The sequence below is a fragment of the Spermophilus citellus genome (assembly GCF_964194105.1).
Source record: "Spermophilus citellus genome assembly, chromosome: 3".
NCBI lineage: Eukaryota > Metazoa > Chordata > Mammalia > Rodentia > Sciuridae > Spermophilus > Spermophilus citellus.
This window is the reverse complement of record NC_138184.1, coordinates 172,012,194-172,028,665: the sequence shown is the minus strand read 5'-3', so window position 1 is coordinate 172,028,665 and position 16,472 is coordinate 172,012,194. Positions and strand designations below refer to the sequence as shown.

The window sequence follows — 16,472 nt, the reverse complement described above, 5'->3', positions numbered from 1 at the left end:
TAACTGAAATTCCCCCTTCATAGCAGTACTCCTGTGTCTCTCCCTCTTCATCAACCATGCCAGAGAAAGAGGATGGCTAATGTAAATTTAAATGCTGAATTGATGGGGCTGGGATTGGTGAGAATTGCTTTGAACTAGGAAGTTTCGAAAAGGCTGTGCCAGAATAGGTAGCCATCAAAGTTGTTGCCTGTTTGTTCATCATGATAAAGGACAGTGGGAAATACTTGCGTACAAGTGGAGAACAGAAGACTGAAGATCATGCCTCCTCCAGCAGGTTTCCACTAGGCGGCAAATGAGATCCAGCTAGAGGGCAGAAAAGGGTGTTCACCAACTGCTCGCATGCTTTCCCCCCAGGCCCCTCTGGCTGTCCCTACACAGCCCTGACATCTGGCATTCATACTGTGCCCTGACACAGAACCAGCTTTTCTGAGGTCAATTCTGAGGCAGAGGAATCCAAAACAGAAAGATTGAAAATGCTTCCCAGAGCCTAACAGAGCACACTCTGTCTGTGCAGGAAATGCCCCCAATGAGCCTCCCCAGCTTGGCGAACTGGCCCCACCATTCACACTTACAGACCCATCAGTGAAGGTCAAGTATCACTCAGTTTGCTCTAGGCCTGTTACACCACAAGGCCCAAGAGCTAAAAGACAAAGAAAGAAGACATAGTAGAATAGAGGTGTGAGCATGAGCTGTGGGAGACTAATATCAAGTCCGGGTTCTGTATTTCACCAGCTGTGTAACCCTAGGCAAGTTACCTTTCCTCCCCAAATCTCAGTGTCCTCATCTGCAAAATGAGGGGGGATTATTTAGCAGAGCTGTTGTAAGAATTAGCACCATTGATGGTTAATACATCATAATTGAAATCAACCAAAGTAGATAAGCTTCTTGTCTTACAGCTCTACTCAGAAACCCATTCTAATTTTGCAGCAAGCTTGTCAGCAGTAGGGCAGTCTCCAGTGATGTCAGCCATGGATTGGTGCATCTCACATGCAGGCTAAGAAAAGGAACAAGGCAGAAAATCTCCATAGATGTACAGGCACACACTATCGCTAGTGATTTCTTCGGCTGAAATCAAGATAACAGGTAAACAACAATCAAGTGCTGCTGCAATGTCCTTTATATATTTTAGAAAAACTACCCAGTCATCCTCAGAGGAGAAGAGGAGGTATGGCTGGTTGCTGCTAGGTAAGGGCAGGGAGATTTGGCCTCATTTAGTGATTGCTGATTTAGGAAGTCAGGGACACTGAGATTTCTGAGTCTACATATATATCATATCTGGGCCTACTAATTCTAGCAATAATTAACGCAAACTAGAATACTTTGGAAGGTGAAATTTAAAGTCAACAGAAAGAAGGGTGATAAAGGGATGTTAAATAATTGTGTTATAAGATAGCAGACTTTCTAGGAAAGCAAGTGAACATCAACATGAGTAAGATCAATATCATTTTCATGAAGTGAGCCCCCTTGCTATCATTCTACTGAGAAGGAAAATTATTTAGGGAAAATTCAATTCCTCATTTGTAAATATCAGAATATGAGAATGCCTACTATCTCCTAAAACATTAAAAATTATGAAACTTAAAAAAGTAAAACTCAAATCTTTCTATAGAAATTCAAACATGATATTTAAAAAGACTAACGATTATAATAAGGTGAAAAATCTTAAAATTAAACTTGAAGAGATTAAATCAGCCAGATCTAATAAACTTAATGAATCTTCCAGAGCTCACTGCAAAAATGTTTACACATGGGCTCTTTTGTGTAGAGGTCTTATCCAAACTTGGAAAAATAATGAAGCATTCTTTCTCTTTCTCTATAAATATGTTTTTTAATTTGTCAAAGGACATTATTTCTGTACTCTAAACAGAACCAGACTTAACTTTATGAGCTTTTTGGAAGACCCAAGGCACCTTAAGTTAATTCCATCTTGTCACATCACTTCTATTTACAAATGAACTGGTGTTATTAACTTGTATTACACAATTTCAATACATGGCTACCAGGTAATGAACTGCCATCTCATCAGCAAGCTCACCCATGGTAGTATTTATGCAACTAAGCTGGAATCTGACCTAGTAGGGCTGTTGGAACTAATTAAGAACTGAAGTTCAGGTTCTCTCATGTCTGCATAAATCTCCAGGCACAGAAATCACTAGTTAGAGTTTAATAAGGAGCTGGGAGTTGCCAAGATGAGTGAACATTTGGCAACCTTCCTAAATTCATTGTTCTATGCCTCTTGAAGTACATGACCACTAGCTGAAGGGAGGGCAATAAATCACTTTCAAAACCAACTTCTCATTGTTTATTGTTCTTATTTCCCTTTCCTCAATCTTTAGCACCAAATATATTGGTTTGAAGATGGGATATCTTCTAAAACCTAATTTGAAAGTCCAAATATGCTCACTGAACTATATCCTGAGATTTATATACAGGGGTAGGGAATAGGATGGAAGTAAGAAAAAGTAAATCCAACCAGTCTTGAAACGTAGTCCAAAACCATCTGTTCAATTTTCTTCTTTTCTACACCCTGTAGGTGTCTCAAAAGATGCTCTCTCAACTCAGACACCATCTGAAAAGAGAATATGCATTTAGTTAAGCCACAACTACCCACTCACACATGCAATTGACTTGAATTAGAACCATTTATTAACATCACTTATCAACATGAAAAGTTTTGGATTTGAAATCCCACCAACAGATGTATAACTCTCAATATTTCTCTGGTGTTATAATTTTCCTCAAGAGGAAAATTATTTACAATTTACCCAAAGGCAAAAAAGCCAACAAAATCAGTTCCTAGGCCCTGATGTTAATTCTCCAAAGAAGCCTATGGAGGTCACCAACTTGGAAGTGAAAGTGAACTTGACCTACTAAAGAATTGAAATCTGTTCCTGGAGCTCTGGGGAACCAAAACAAACAACTCTAAGCACAGAAAGACTGTGTTGAAGGGGAAATGATTTAAGGCATCTGGAAGGATAGAGGCAGTAATAAAAAGGAAGTGCATCATGTAGAGCACAATTTCTCGTATTTGTGGTTGTATATAAAGTATATTTACACCATTCGTGTCTTCATACATGTACTCAGATTAATGATGCCCATCTCATTCCACCATCTTTTTTACCCCCTGCCCCCTCCCTTCCCCTCCACCCCTTTGCTCTATCTAGAGTTCTTCTAATCCTCTCATGCTCCCCCTCCCTACCCCACTATTATGAATCAGCCTCCTTATATCAGAGAAAACATTCGTCATTTGGGTTTTGGGAATTGGCTAACTTCATGTAGCATTATCTTCTCCAATGCCATCCATTTACCTGCAAATGCCATGATTTTATTCCCTTTTATTGCTGAGTAATATTCCATTGTGTATATATACCACATTTTCCTTATCCATTCATCTACTGATGGGCATCTAGGTTGGTTCCGCAGTTAAGTTATTGTGAATTGTGCTTCTATAAATATTGGTGTGGCTGTGCCTTTGTAGTATGCTGTTTTTAAGTCCTTTGGGTATAGACCCAGGAGTGGGATAGCTGGGTTAAATGGTGGTTCCATTCCCAGCTTTCCAAGGAATCTCCATACCGTTTTCCATATTGGCTGCACCAATTTGCAGTCCCACCAGCAATGTATGAGTGTGCCTTTTCCCTCACATCCTTACACTTATTGTTGTTTGTGTTCTTAATAGCTGCCTTTCTGAATGGAGTGAGATGAAATCTTAGGGTAGTTTTGATTTGCATTTCTCTAATTGCTAGAGATGATGAACTTTTTTATATGTTTGTTGATTGACTGTATATAATCTTCTGAGAAGTGTCTGTTCAGGTCCTTGGCCCATTTATTGATTGGGTTATTATTTTTTTTTGGTGTTTAGCTTTTTGAGTTCTTTATATACCCTAGAGATTAGTGCTCTCTCTGATGTATGAGTGGTAAAAAATCTGCTCCCAAGATGTAGGCTCTCTATTCACCTCACTGTTTTTTTTTTGTTTTGTTTTGTTTTGTTTTTTGCTAAGAAGAAGCTTTTTAGTTTGAATCCATCCCATTTATTGATTCTTGATTTTAATTATTGTGCTATAGGAGTCTTATACAACAAATTAGAATTAAATTTTTTTTAAAAGAGATATTAAGAAGAAAAAATATCTTAGTAAATGTTAGTTATTGGTGTGTGTGTGTGTGTGTGTGTGTGTGTGTGTGTAGGAGTGAGGATAAGCCAATAAGTAAGAAAATACCAGTTGGTGATAGGTGCAGTGGAAATCATTAAAATGGGAAGGTTTCAAAGCAAGTAAAGCAAATGCGTAGTTACTTTAGATTGGGTGGTTTAACCCAAGATAATGCTATTTGAATTGAATTCTGAACAAAAAAGAATCCTGGCAATGCTTACTCCAAATTCAACAACTTTAGCCCTTGAACTAAATCTGGCTGACAACCTGATATTGAAAATAAAGGCTTTTTGTCATTAAAAAAAAAAAAGGAAGTGCATCAGGTGTGTCCCTCTGCACAGCAGCTGTAGACACTCATCCCAGCCCTGATGTGCATAGGTAATAATTTACTCATTCTAGTGCCTGCCAACCCTGCACTTTAACTGCTGACCCTGCACTTTAACACCTTTGGGCCTCCTCCTCAGTTGGCAGCATGCCCAGCCCTTCCCTCCTTTTGCTTTTCTTTCTCCCTCCTCCTCTTTTCCCTTTTTGCCTAGATTCTCTATTCAGCAAGAGGTCCTCCTGGCTGGAGAACTTTGTACCAAGAAGCAGGCCAGGACAACTGTACAACTGATGTCATCATACACATATCTTCTATTTTAGCAGATTCCCTCTGCCCTTTGAGGCCAAGATGCAGTGCTATCATATTTCAGATCAGTCTCCTGCATGCATTAGTTGATTTGACGTTTTTTGTTGTTGTTGTTCTTAATTGGTACTTTATTTTTCATTTATTTTTCATTACAATCCTTATTACACATATAGAGCACTATTTTCATATCTCTGTACATACAGTATGTTCACGCCAACTTATGCCATTATACAGGTACTCTTTTTATGCATTACAATTCCAACATACCTTATATTCAAACAGAGATATGAAAAATTGTGGTATATATGTGATTTGACTTTTTAACACATTAACTTTTTTCTGCTTAAGAAGTATTGCATGCTTTTGCATACTTTTTGACTTTTCCACGGTCACCATAAAGTTTGAATTTTAAATCATTCTTTTTTAAAAATTTTTTTGTTATTGTATTTCTTATACATTTATTTTATTTATTTTTATGTGATGCTGAGGATTGAACCTGGTGCCTCACACATGCTAGGCAAATGCTCTACCACTGACTACACCCCCAGCCCCTTAAATCATTCTTAATCCTGCCAACTACATTAAGTTGTTCGATTTTTACCCTTTTCTTTCTAATGCTTTGTAATCTCCTTTGTTTTTTCATGTTATAGTTTCTTTATGTCATTAATCTTGCAGGGGTGGGTATCAGGGACTGAACCAAGGAGCACTTGACCACTAAGCCACATCCCCAGCCCTATTTTTTTGTATTTTATTTAGAGATAGGGTCTCATTGAGTTGTTTAGTGCCTTGCTTTTGCTGAGGCTGGCTTTGAACTCATGATCCTCAGCTTCCAGAGCCTCTGGGATTACAGGCGTGCACCACTGCTCATTAAATATTTTTTATTGGAGCTTTATAGTTATACATAGTTATTGGGTTCATCCTGACAAACTCATACCTGCGTGGAAATCAATTTCAGTTCATGATCCCCCCGTTTGCCCTCCTGTCCTCCCTCTTCTCCCATTCTTTCTCTACTCAATTTTCTTTGCACTCATCAATTTTTTATTTGATTGGTTTTTTATATTATGCTATCCTTCCCTGCCCCTTTCTTTTATTTGCTCTAGCTTTCACATGTGAAAGAAAACACTTGACCTTTGAGTTTCTGAGTTTGGCTTATTTCACTTAGCATGAGATTCTGCATTTCTATTCATTTACTGGCTAATACCATAATTTCATTCTTTTTAGGGCTGAGTAGAATATCATTATATATTCTATATATACACACACATATATACACATATGTGTGTTTATGTGTATATATGTATATATACATACACATATATATAATGTGTGTGTATATATACACATACACACATACACACACACATTTATATATATATATATAACAAATTCTTAATCCATTCATCTATTGATGGGCATCTGGGTTGATTCCATAATTTAGCTATTATGAAGTGTGCCACTAGAAACATTTAGATTCCTATATTGCTATAGTATGACAATTCTAGATCTTTTGGGAAAATACCAAGAAGTGGGATTGCTGGGTCATATGGTGGTTCCATTTCTACTTTGAGGAATCTCCATACTGCTTTCCAGAGTGGTTATACTAGTCTACAGTTCCACCAGCAATGTACAAGCATACCTATTTCCTCACAACCTCACCCACATTTGTTGTTCATATTCTTGGTCATTGCTATTCTGACTGGAGTGAGATGAAATCAATGTAGTTTTGATTTACATTTCCCTGATTGCTAGGGATATTGAACATTTTTTATGTATATGTTGGTCTTTGGTGCTGCTTTTCAGAAATGTCTGTTTAGCTCCACATCATGCACAACCACAACAATGGGATCCTAATTAGAATAAGTTATACTCTACGTATGTGTAACAGGTCAAAATACACTCTACTGTCATGTGTATCTAAAAAGAACAAAGAAAAAGATGTCTGTTTAGTTCTTTTGCCTATTTATCAATTGGGTTGTTGGATTTTCATTATTGTTTTTATTTGTTTTGAGGATTTTTTGGTGTTAAACTTTTTGAGTTCTTTATATATTCTGGATATTAGTCCCCTGTCAGAGGAATAGCTGGCAAAAATTTTCTCCTTTAGGCTCTTTCTTCATGCTCATTATCATTTCCTCTCCTGTGCAGAAGCTTTTTAATTTGATGATGTCTCACTTATTGGTTCTTGGTTTTATGTCTTATACTTTCAGGGTTTTGTTAAGCAAGTTGGTGCCTGCACCAATATGTTGAAGTATTGACCCTATGTTTTCTTCTAGCAGTTGCAAAGTTTTTGATTTTACTTCTAAGTCCTTGATTCACTTTGATGTGATTATTGTACAGGGTGAGAAATAGAGATCTAGTTTCATTTTTCTATATATGGATATCCAGTTTCCCCAGCACCATTTGTTTTAAAAAGCTATCTTGCCAGGCTGGGTGGCACACACCTGTAATCCCAGCGGCTTGGGAGGTTGAGGAAGTAGGATTGCCAGCTCAAAGCCAGTCTTAGCAATTTAGCAAGGCCCTAAGTAACTCAGCATGACCCTGTCTCTAAATATTTTAAAAGGGCTGGGGAGGTTGCTCAGTGTTTAAACACCTCTAGGTTTAATCTTTAGTACAAAAGAAAAGGATGGGGCTTATATTTTCTCTAACATATATTTCTGGCATCTTTGTCAAATGACTTTGTCAGATGACTCCATGTGAGTTGTCTTTGTGTCTTCTATTCTGTTCCATTGGTCTCTGTGTCTATTTTGATGTCAATACCATGCTATTCCCATAGCTCTGTAGTGTGACTCATCAGGTATTGTGATGCACCCAGCATCGCTCTTCTTGCTCAAGGCCATTTGTCATCTGATTACAGTAAGGCTAAACATTTTTCTGTTCTCCCCTACTCTAGACTTTTTGGCCATTTACTCTTGAAATTTGATTGGTCAATGCCTCTTGTCCATTTCCTTCCTGTTGTATTGTTTTCTTATTGATTTATAAACTTCATATACCAAATGTCAATCATTTGTCACATTGTTGAAGATTTTTTCCAAATTTGTTGTCTGCCTTTTTGTTTTCTATTTATACTTTAAGCTTTCATCTGGTCAAATCTATCTTTTTCTATCTGTGTTCAATAATATATTTTAAACTCCTTTTCTATTTCATCATTATCTAATTATCTACTTATTTTATTCATATTCCTTCACATGGTTTAATTTTTTAAACTAAACTCCTTAATCTATTGGCATTTCTGTTGGTTTATAGCATAAAACAGTCTTTGGGGTAGAAGGAATCTAATTTTCTTTTACAAATAACTAACCATTACTAATTGATTAAAAATTCTATACACATGGATTTTTAAAACTTAATTGATTTTACACTAAAGATTCAAATTTAAACTATAGTCTACTAACTGTATATTTTTATATATATAACATATTATTTCTATTATCATAGGTTAACAACACATTTAGATATCAGTCTCACTTCTATTTAATCTGTCTAGTAAGTTAGTTGATTATCAGATAAATTTTATCAGCTTTTGAGTTATAATTTTATTAAACCTAGACACTGAGGATTTGAATAGAATATTTTTCTTCTTTATCTTTTCTAACATCTAACAGGTCAATACTAATTTTTTTAAAAAGAAATTACTCTTTGTTCTTTTCCATTTTTCCCAGTTGATTGTTTAAAGCAACAAGCAAATAAACTAATCTTCACATCTGCCTTTACCTGGGTTTCTTATTTGCATTGGCTATTCAGAACAATGTGAAATTATAGTGAAAATAACAAGAATTCTTAATTTCTTTGTACTTTTCACAGTAATACCTCTAGCATTCCACTAAAACAATGTTGGCCCTAAGGACTAGACTATTTGATTTACTGAGTTCTTATATTTCAGGTGTGGAACTTGACTTTTATCCTCTTTCAGCACCTATAGATATTTCTTCTTCTTTGACTTTGTAAAATGTTGAATTTCATCAATGTATTTCTTAATATTAAGCCTGGAAAGGACATTATTGACCATATTATGGTTTCAATAGACCACTGGAAAGTACTTTAATTAAGCTTGTAGTAGCTACATTCATGAATAAGTGTGGTCATTGGCAGATGTTGGTTCTGAGGCCACACAGGCCTGTAAAATGACTGAGAAGTCTTCTGTCTTCTTTCAAAATAATACTTTATGTAGCATGAGGATGATCTGGTTCTTGGAAGTTTGAAAGAACAAGCAGTGCCTTCTTTGGAAATAATCTTTGACATATTTTTCAAATTATTTCATGGACATTGTGCTTTCAGCTTTTCAGTTTCTTCCTAGAGCAAGTTTTGGAATTTCTCTTTGTCAAGGAAACTCTTTAATTGGAACTGTCCAAGTTATAAACATGGATTTATACATATTTTCCTCATATTTTTAAATTTGACATATCTAAGATAACAGAATGTCCCATTCTTAAATCTGCACAATATCAGAAATATTGTATTGGTGTCTTTTTAATCATTTTAAAGTTTTTGATTTATTTATCAATTTTGCTTTTCAATTAATTTATTTCTATTTCTTTGGACATCCTAGCACTGTAACAGAAGGAATGCTTTACTCTTTTGCATTTTAAACCCCCAAAATAAATGCCATAATACATTACTTTCTCCTTTAAAAAAAATCTTCAATGCCATATGTTCCTGGTCATGGTTTATAATTATGTATTTATTGGTGTGACCAATTAATGTGTCTCCACCATTAGACTACATATTCCAAGACAGAAATCATGTGTATGCTTACTGCTGGACAGACAAGGTCTGCAACAACTTTTTGTTGAAAGAGTAACAGAAAATATAAACAGAATGAAGGACACAGTCTAGCCCTTCACCCTTGTCTTGGGGCCACTGTTTGCAAGGGCCCATTGAGCCCCAGGCCACTTACCAGCCCCAAGAGCAGCTTCTGGTGGTTGTCGTCCTCCTGCAAGAGGAGTGTTAATCTTGGCTCTGAAATTAAACAGAGCAGGAGTAAAGCAGGGTAATTTTCCGAACATGGAACAGAAGGAAGAAGAATCAGCCCAGTTTTCCCTTCTCTGAGTTACTGGGAAACATAACACTTCCACAATAAAGTGAACATTTTTTAATAGCTAAGTGTGACCCTGTCCTACCAGCTGAACCTATCACTCAGGTGACACCCAGAGAGCTCTGTCAAACAGAGAGAATGACTGAGGATAAAGCAAGCAAAGGAACGCATTGCCCAGCACCAGTAGATTCTGGCTTTGATTTCTCTTTAACACTAAAACTCACCATTAAGAACCTCTACTTCCTAGAGACAGGGACAAGGGCCCTCTTAACCCCACAGTAGACAGAAGCTGAGGGACAGTGGGGCTTGCTAGAAGGACTACATGACTGTCTTCTATTCTCTGACCCCTATACACCTTGACTTGGAGTTACTGAGCTGGGGGAACCAGTTACTGTGGCCAGCAATACTAATTGATACAAGTTCTCACTCTGAAAAGCTACCAAGATGGAAAAGTGATATAAATGTTACATTAAAATGACACTTTCTCCACCATAATTGATACTGCACTAGCAAGACCAGAGAGGCAAACAAACAGTCTTGCTGGAAGATCTGCCCTAATGCTCCCTAGCAAGCCTCCTGCTTGGTTCTTCTACTCCCAGAACACCTGAGGCCCAGTGCCGGGCAAGAGGGCAGAACTATCCTGCTCAGCCTGCTGACGATTCCTCCTTGACCCCTCAGGAAAGAGCCTACCTCTGTCCCACATAACCTTCATGATTAAGAGGAAGTAACCCAAAACGTGAGCTCAACAGCCCTGAATTTCAGTTTTCCATGCAGACATTGGCAGCATTCTTAGTGGGAAACTAGCACAATCAAGCTCAGGGAGAAATGGGAAGTTTACCAATGAGCATTGAGAGGCTAACTGGAAACAGGATGCCTGAGCAGAGAGCAGGAGGAGCTCCATAAAAGCAGGGCAGGGAAATGGACACAGTCAAAACCCTGCTGGACAGCAGTTTCCATATTGCAATACCCCCAGCAATGCAAGGATGGCGAGCCTGGATCACATGCTCGCCCCTGTCTGGCAAGGCAGAGGCCCTGGTTTCAATCACGGATGGCCTGGTAATAGGCAGAGGCTGGTTCTCTTGGGACAAATTCACCACCATAGTTCAGTGGGCTGTGTGCACAGCTGTGGGGTGTGCAGTCACATAAATAATTTCTGTTACAGTCCCCCCAACAAACACCTAAAACATTCAAGTCCGTAAAACGGGAGTAGGATATAAAAACAACAGCTTCTTTAATGAATGCTGACCTTCATGAGGCGTGAAAGTATTCCCCTGACACCTACAAAAAAAGGATTGTACCTGGGTATACTCGGCATTCCCCTCCCTTAAATCCCCTTGTTTGTCAAGACAAACCCCAGTTATCACCTCTGGGAAGCCTCTTCCAGCCATTCCCACTCCCGTCTTCGCCTAGACTAACCCCTTGCATGTAGGGGCTTCAGAATACTGGTTACTTGGTTTAGAAGCAATTTGTTAGCATTTCCTCCTCACTAATGATAAAGCAGCCACTAAAGGCACTTCACAGGCACCAAGGCCCATACTAGGTGTTGGGTGTCACCCTCATTTCTCCCCGACCTGAGGAGGACCATGCAGGAAATGCACCGCCAGCACCTCACCTCAGTGCTGTTGCTCAAGTTTTAACCAAAATGAAAGGTGCATACAAGTCAAAGACCCTGTGTGATCAGACAGCTGGAGAGAAAACCAGCAGGAGCCAAGAAAATTACCAAAGTGCATCCTGGGTACAGCCAGAGGGCATGTTAATTTGCTCAGCTACAAGGAGAAACAATGAAAACCAGAGGGTCAACTCCCAGGGACTCCTCCAGCAAAACCACATTCAGCAGCTGTCCCTGGATGTCCTGGTGCCAAGACAGACAGGGAAACAGCTATGTGGTCACTTTAATGAGGCAACATTAAAGGGCGCAGCCTTCATGACACTACTGGAAGTGATTTTCCTGCCAATCCACAGCGGTGGGACAAGAACAGTGTTACATACAAAACACAGAAATCCAGACGACTGTATTACAAATCTTTTCTTACCCGAATTCCTTGCTTCTATGTTAGAAATCACCCTACAAAGAAATTAACTGTGTTATTCACATAGGAAGCATTATTTAAAAAAAAAAAATTAAAGCCACAACACCATACAAAGCTATCCTCCTTTACAAAACCATAAAACCACTGCAGAAACTGTTCTCAGGCCACTAGAAACCTCAAAAACTTTTCAATGTAGCAAAAAAAAAAAAAAAAAAAAAAAACCACATTTAGGCAATTATAAAGTCTGTAAACCTTTTAGTGCCAACAACAGCAATAATTTAGAACAATTGCAGCTCTCAGTTATTAGAAATAATGGAGGTAGAAAATAGAACAGAGGTTTGAACAGGGCCTATACTTTTAGCTCTCCGATGACTCATCTACCCAGAAAATATGGCTTCAAAATAAGAGCAAGCTCACCAGCCCACTAACAGTTTAAAACAAAACAAAACCTCCTGGCTGCTCTTGTCCTCATAAGCGCTCACTTAGTAATAGCTGTTCACCACTTAGCCACTATACGTCATCCAGGGTATAAGTCTTTAAGGTTTAACACACAAGCTTTCCCCACTGAACTCCAGCACCAACTCCAGAAGAGAGCCTAGGCAGGTGCGCTCAGGAAGCCAACAGCTTTCCTGAACATATACAACAAAAGCAAGCTGCTTCTTTGAAAGGCGGCCAGGAAGGTAAGATGCCATCTTTAGTTCTACTTACCTTTTTGCACTATCAAGAATGTTCCTCATGTATGCTGTGGACCTTCTTTTTCCTGTTTTCTAGGAGTAAAAATATGCCAGAAGTATAGAAGGTAAAGCTTATGTGGGTGGCTTTATTTGTTTACTTATTTTATTTTTTTAAATAACTATTTATTTTTATGTGGTACTGAGGATCAAACCCAGTGCCTACACATACTAGGCAAGCGCTCTACCACTGAGCCACAACCCCAGCCTGAATTTACTTACTTTTTGTCATCAAGAACATACTGCACTCTGGTTAAAAGATTCAGAAAGAAGAAATATATCCAGGTAATCAGAACACCAAGACTTCCCCCCCACCCCCATCACCCCAATGCTGGGAATGGAACCTAGGGCGTTCCACATGCTAGGCAAGCATTCTACCACTGAGCTATACCCTATTCCAGCATAGATTTTTTTAAAAAAATTCTTTTGACATTTTACTTAGAAACAAGAGACTCACAGGAAGTTGCAAGCCAGCTATGTATAACAACACTAGACTATATACCACAATACTCAGAGAGATTCTGGGTACCCTTCAGTTAGTCTCCCCCAATATTTACATCTTATATAATTATACTACAATCTCAAAATCAGGAATCAACACTGGCTCAATGTGTGTGCATAGTTCTATGTCATTTTATCACAAATCATTTCATGTCCCAAAATGTAATTGATACACAGAACTATTCCATCACCCCTAAAGATCTCCCTTGTGCACACCCACTCTTCTCCTTCTCAACTCTAGCAACCACTAATTTGGAAACATCTAGATTTTTTTAGTGGGGGGGGGGAGGGTAGGGTATGGTGGATTGAACTCAAGGGCACTTGACCACTGAGCCACATCCCCAGCCCTATTTTGTATTTTATTTAGAGACAGGGTCTCACTGAGTTGCTTAGCACCTCGCTTCTGCTAAGGCTGGCTTTGAACTCGTGATCCTCCTGCCTCAGCCTCCTGGGCTGCTGAACATCTAGATTTTTATAAATCAACTTTTAACTTTATAAGTACTTCAAGAACATATCTGAGACATGGTTATCGGTCATAATTCTCTGAATACACTGTACATCCCGTAACCCATCTGTACTGTGGTTTCTTAAAGAACAGAGATCACAGAAGTGCCTTGGCTTGCTTATCAGGAGATCAGTAATGACATTAAACAGCTTGGCAACTGAGAACCATCAACGTCAAGTGACCTTGTGATCTAATCCATGTGTGTTGGCTGCTTGACGCACACATACCTCTTCAGAGATCAGGTTGTGCCACTCTCTCTTGACCACACTGTTGTTATAACATAAGTATGACTTGGCATACTTAACATAGTCTAGGTTGGAGTTCAGTTTTTCCCAATAACCCTTAAAGCTGTGGACCTGTGGGAGATAAAACCATCAGCCAGTTTGAGAAACAAGCCATGCAGCTCAAAACACCCACCAAGGATTACACAAGCCTCACTTCCCCAGCTCTTGGTGACAGTATTTCTTAGTGAATGCTTCACAGGAAGGACAGCAGTCTGATCCCCACAGGAATCCTAAAGCAGATCTAAAGATCTGGCCTTTAGACTCTATCTTACCTATCCCGTTTCCAACAGAGAGAACTGCTGCTGACTTCCCAAAACAGATTTCTCTGGGTTGATTTAGTGGGGAAGCCTGTACTCAACACAGCAAGCCATTTCCTCCATAGAGACCCATTTTATGACTTGGGTGGTGTCAAAAGTGCTGTGTTCAGAGACTGTACACAAAATTTGGAGCAAGCAGAGTAAGCTTACTTTCCCAAGTTTATTTAATTACCAAATGCTGCCCATCACAACTATTAAGGAAAAGTACAAATGGTTACATGAAAGGACTGTTTCCCACTTATGATTTGGATTGCCAACTGATCCAAATACAAAAAGAATTTTTAAAAAAGGATAAAATGAACAAACTTCACATTCGGTTGTCAAATACTCTCAAACAGAATTAGCTGATTTTCTAAAGTCTTTGAGTTATTATTAATCATACTATCCTGAACAAAGAATGTGTATTTATTTTTAACAATAAAATGCAATGCTAACACCTTTACTGTTGGAGGATACTGACACAAATTGGTTTAACCCAAGGAAGATGGATTTATGACACATTCCTTCTTGCCAAAATGTACATTTATAAAAGATTTGATGCAGCCAAGGATGACATGTGTGACCATTCAATGCTCTATTGCCTACTGTGGCGATAGACTTGGCTGAATTTCGAGAAAATAAGGGGATTTAAATAAACTACACCTCAATCAAGAAAGGTACTCTAATGTTAAGTAACAGCATGTCATCTGAATTTTTATTGAAAGGATGGTCATAGTTGGTTTTAAATGGATTTTGAAGTATCTGTAAGATGATTTACATAACATTTTAAATCTTGTTTAGAAGCCTGAAATGCCCATTTAGTCAATGTCTCTCCTCTCAGAGACAGAAAAAAAACATCTTTAATCAGTGTAGCAAAAGCCACATTAGACAATAACAAAATCTCAAAACCAAAACTAAGGAAACATTTATTCCTGGGGGGAATAGGATCACAAAGTCAAGGCTGACTCCTCACTTGACCCACCTTGCTCGCCTTTTATTTATTTATAACAAATGTGCCTTTATCCACCCTTTGTTTCTTCTCAGTATTGAAAAAATACGTAGGACAAATCCTATGGGCCTTTGGCAGGATGAAGTGCCTAACTGGAGGTCACTGCAGCTTTGTTGCTTCCTACATCTGGACTCAGGCACATTGGTGCCAAAAGCAGAAACCTTGATGGTGTTGTGGTGACACCTAGTGGTAACTTGGGCTACTAAGCCTGCCTGCTTTGCCACCAGGCCCATGATGGCATTCATTCTGACCTTGCCCAGAAGGGAGGCAAGACACTTAGTGCCTTCTACCTGTTTTCCGGCCTCATCCCCTCAGGCCAAAAGCTGTCCTGCTGTCAGAAGACTCTACTCACACTCCCCCTTACCTTCCTTCTCACACCATTAAAAAAAAAAAATTCCTTTCCTCAGAATCTGTGTCACCCAAGAATAAACTAATGAAACAGAATTCTGGACAAGTCCATGGATAGGCTGCAAGCAGCTGAGCACCCACTGGTTGTGTGTAAAAATGGAGTCCGAGTGCTTGAATGAACACTCTTCTGGGGAGAGAGTCTATACCTTGTGCCATATCTCAAAGAAATCCATGGCCTAAAATGTCCAAAACCTTGGAGTTAAAAGGAAAGGGATCTGAACTTAAGACAAAAATTAAAATTTACATGTAAGTAAGAAATATTGATAGCCAAAAGGCCCCAGAAATATTTTCATGTGGAACTTATGATCTTTCAGAGATGTCACTGCTCTATTACAATAACTACAATGTCTTACAGAAATTAGGAGAATACAAAGGAAAAAAAGAATCAATACATATGCCACTGTTTGGTATCTACTAAGTAAATGATGCAATTTCTTTTAAGTTATAAAAATGTGGAGATCACTGAATTGAAAGACAGTGCCTAGTCCTGTAACAATGGCAATAGTTCAAGAAGCACATCACCAACCGCATGAAAAGAACGCTTACTGTTTTAAAACACACAGAAATGATTTATATGGAAAATACCTATGAATTTAGCTCCTCCCGGAAGACTGGTACTAGAAGCAATGAGATTCTCAAGAAATGACCCAGGAGCACTTTCCTGCACAAAAGGGAACCTTAACTTTTGATTTGGAAAACAGGGAAATTATTCCAAGTCTCTTCTTCAGAAATAATCTCATTTGTTCTCATAAGATGACTTGAAATGATTACCAAATGCAGCCCATCACAACTATTAATTAATCAAAAGCGCCCATGTTTTATATTAACAACTGTTTCCCATTTTTAATTTGAATTGCCAACAGATCCAAAAAAAAAAAAATAAAACAAAACAAAAAAGCCCCATGG

At 38.4% G+C, this 16,472-nt stretch overlaps 1 protein-coding gene across 10 annotated transcripts in view; it reads right to left on the bottom strand.

Moving 5' to 3' along the window:
* GSAP (gamma-secretase activating protein) overlaps positions 1-16,472 on the bottom strand; it is a 167,679-nt gene that overhangs the window by 79,917 nt on the left and 71,290 nt on the right. For all 10 annotated transcript variants that reach the window (XM_081282796.1, XM_081282794.1, XM_081282792.1 and 7 more), the window contains 6 exons: positions 13,797-13,925; positions 12,541-12,599; positions 11,836-11,867; positions 9,665-9,726; positions 2,474-2,569; positions 233-303 (listed from right to left, as the gene is read on the bottom strand). In XM_081282796.1, the coding sequence (XP_081138922.1) occupies positions 233-303; positions 2,474-2,569; positions 9,665-9,726; positions 11,836-11,867; positions 12,541-12,599; positions 13,797-13,925 (449 nt within the window). The remainder of the gene's footprint in view (positions 1-232; positions 304-2,473; positions 2,570-9,664; positions 9,727-11,835; positions 11,868-12,540; positions 12,600-13,796; positions 13,926-16,472) is intronic.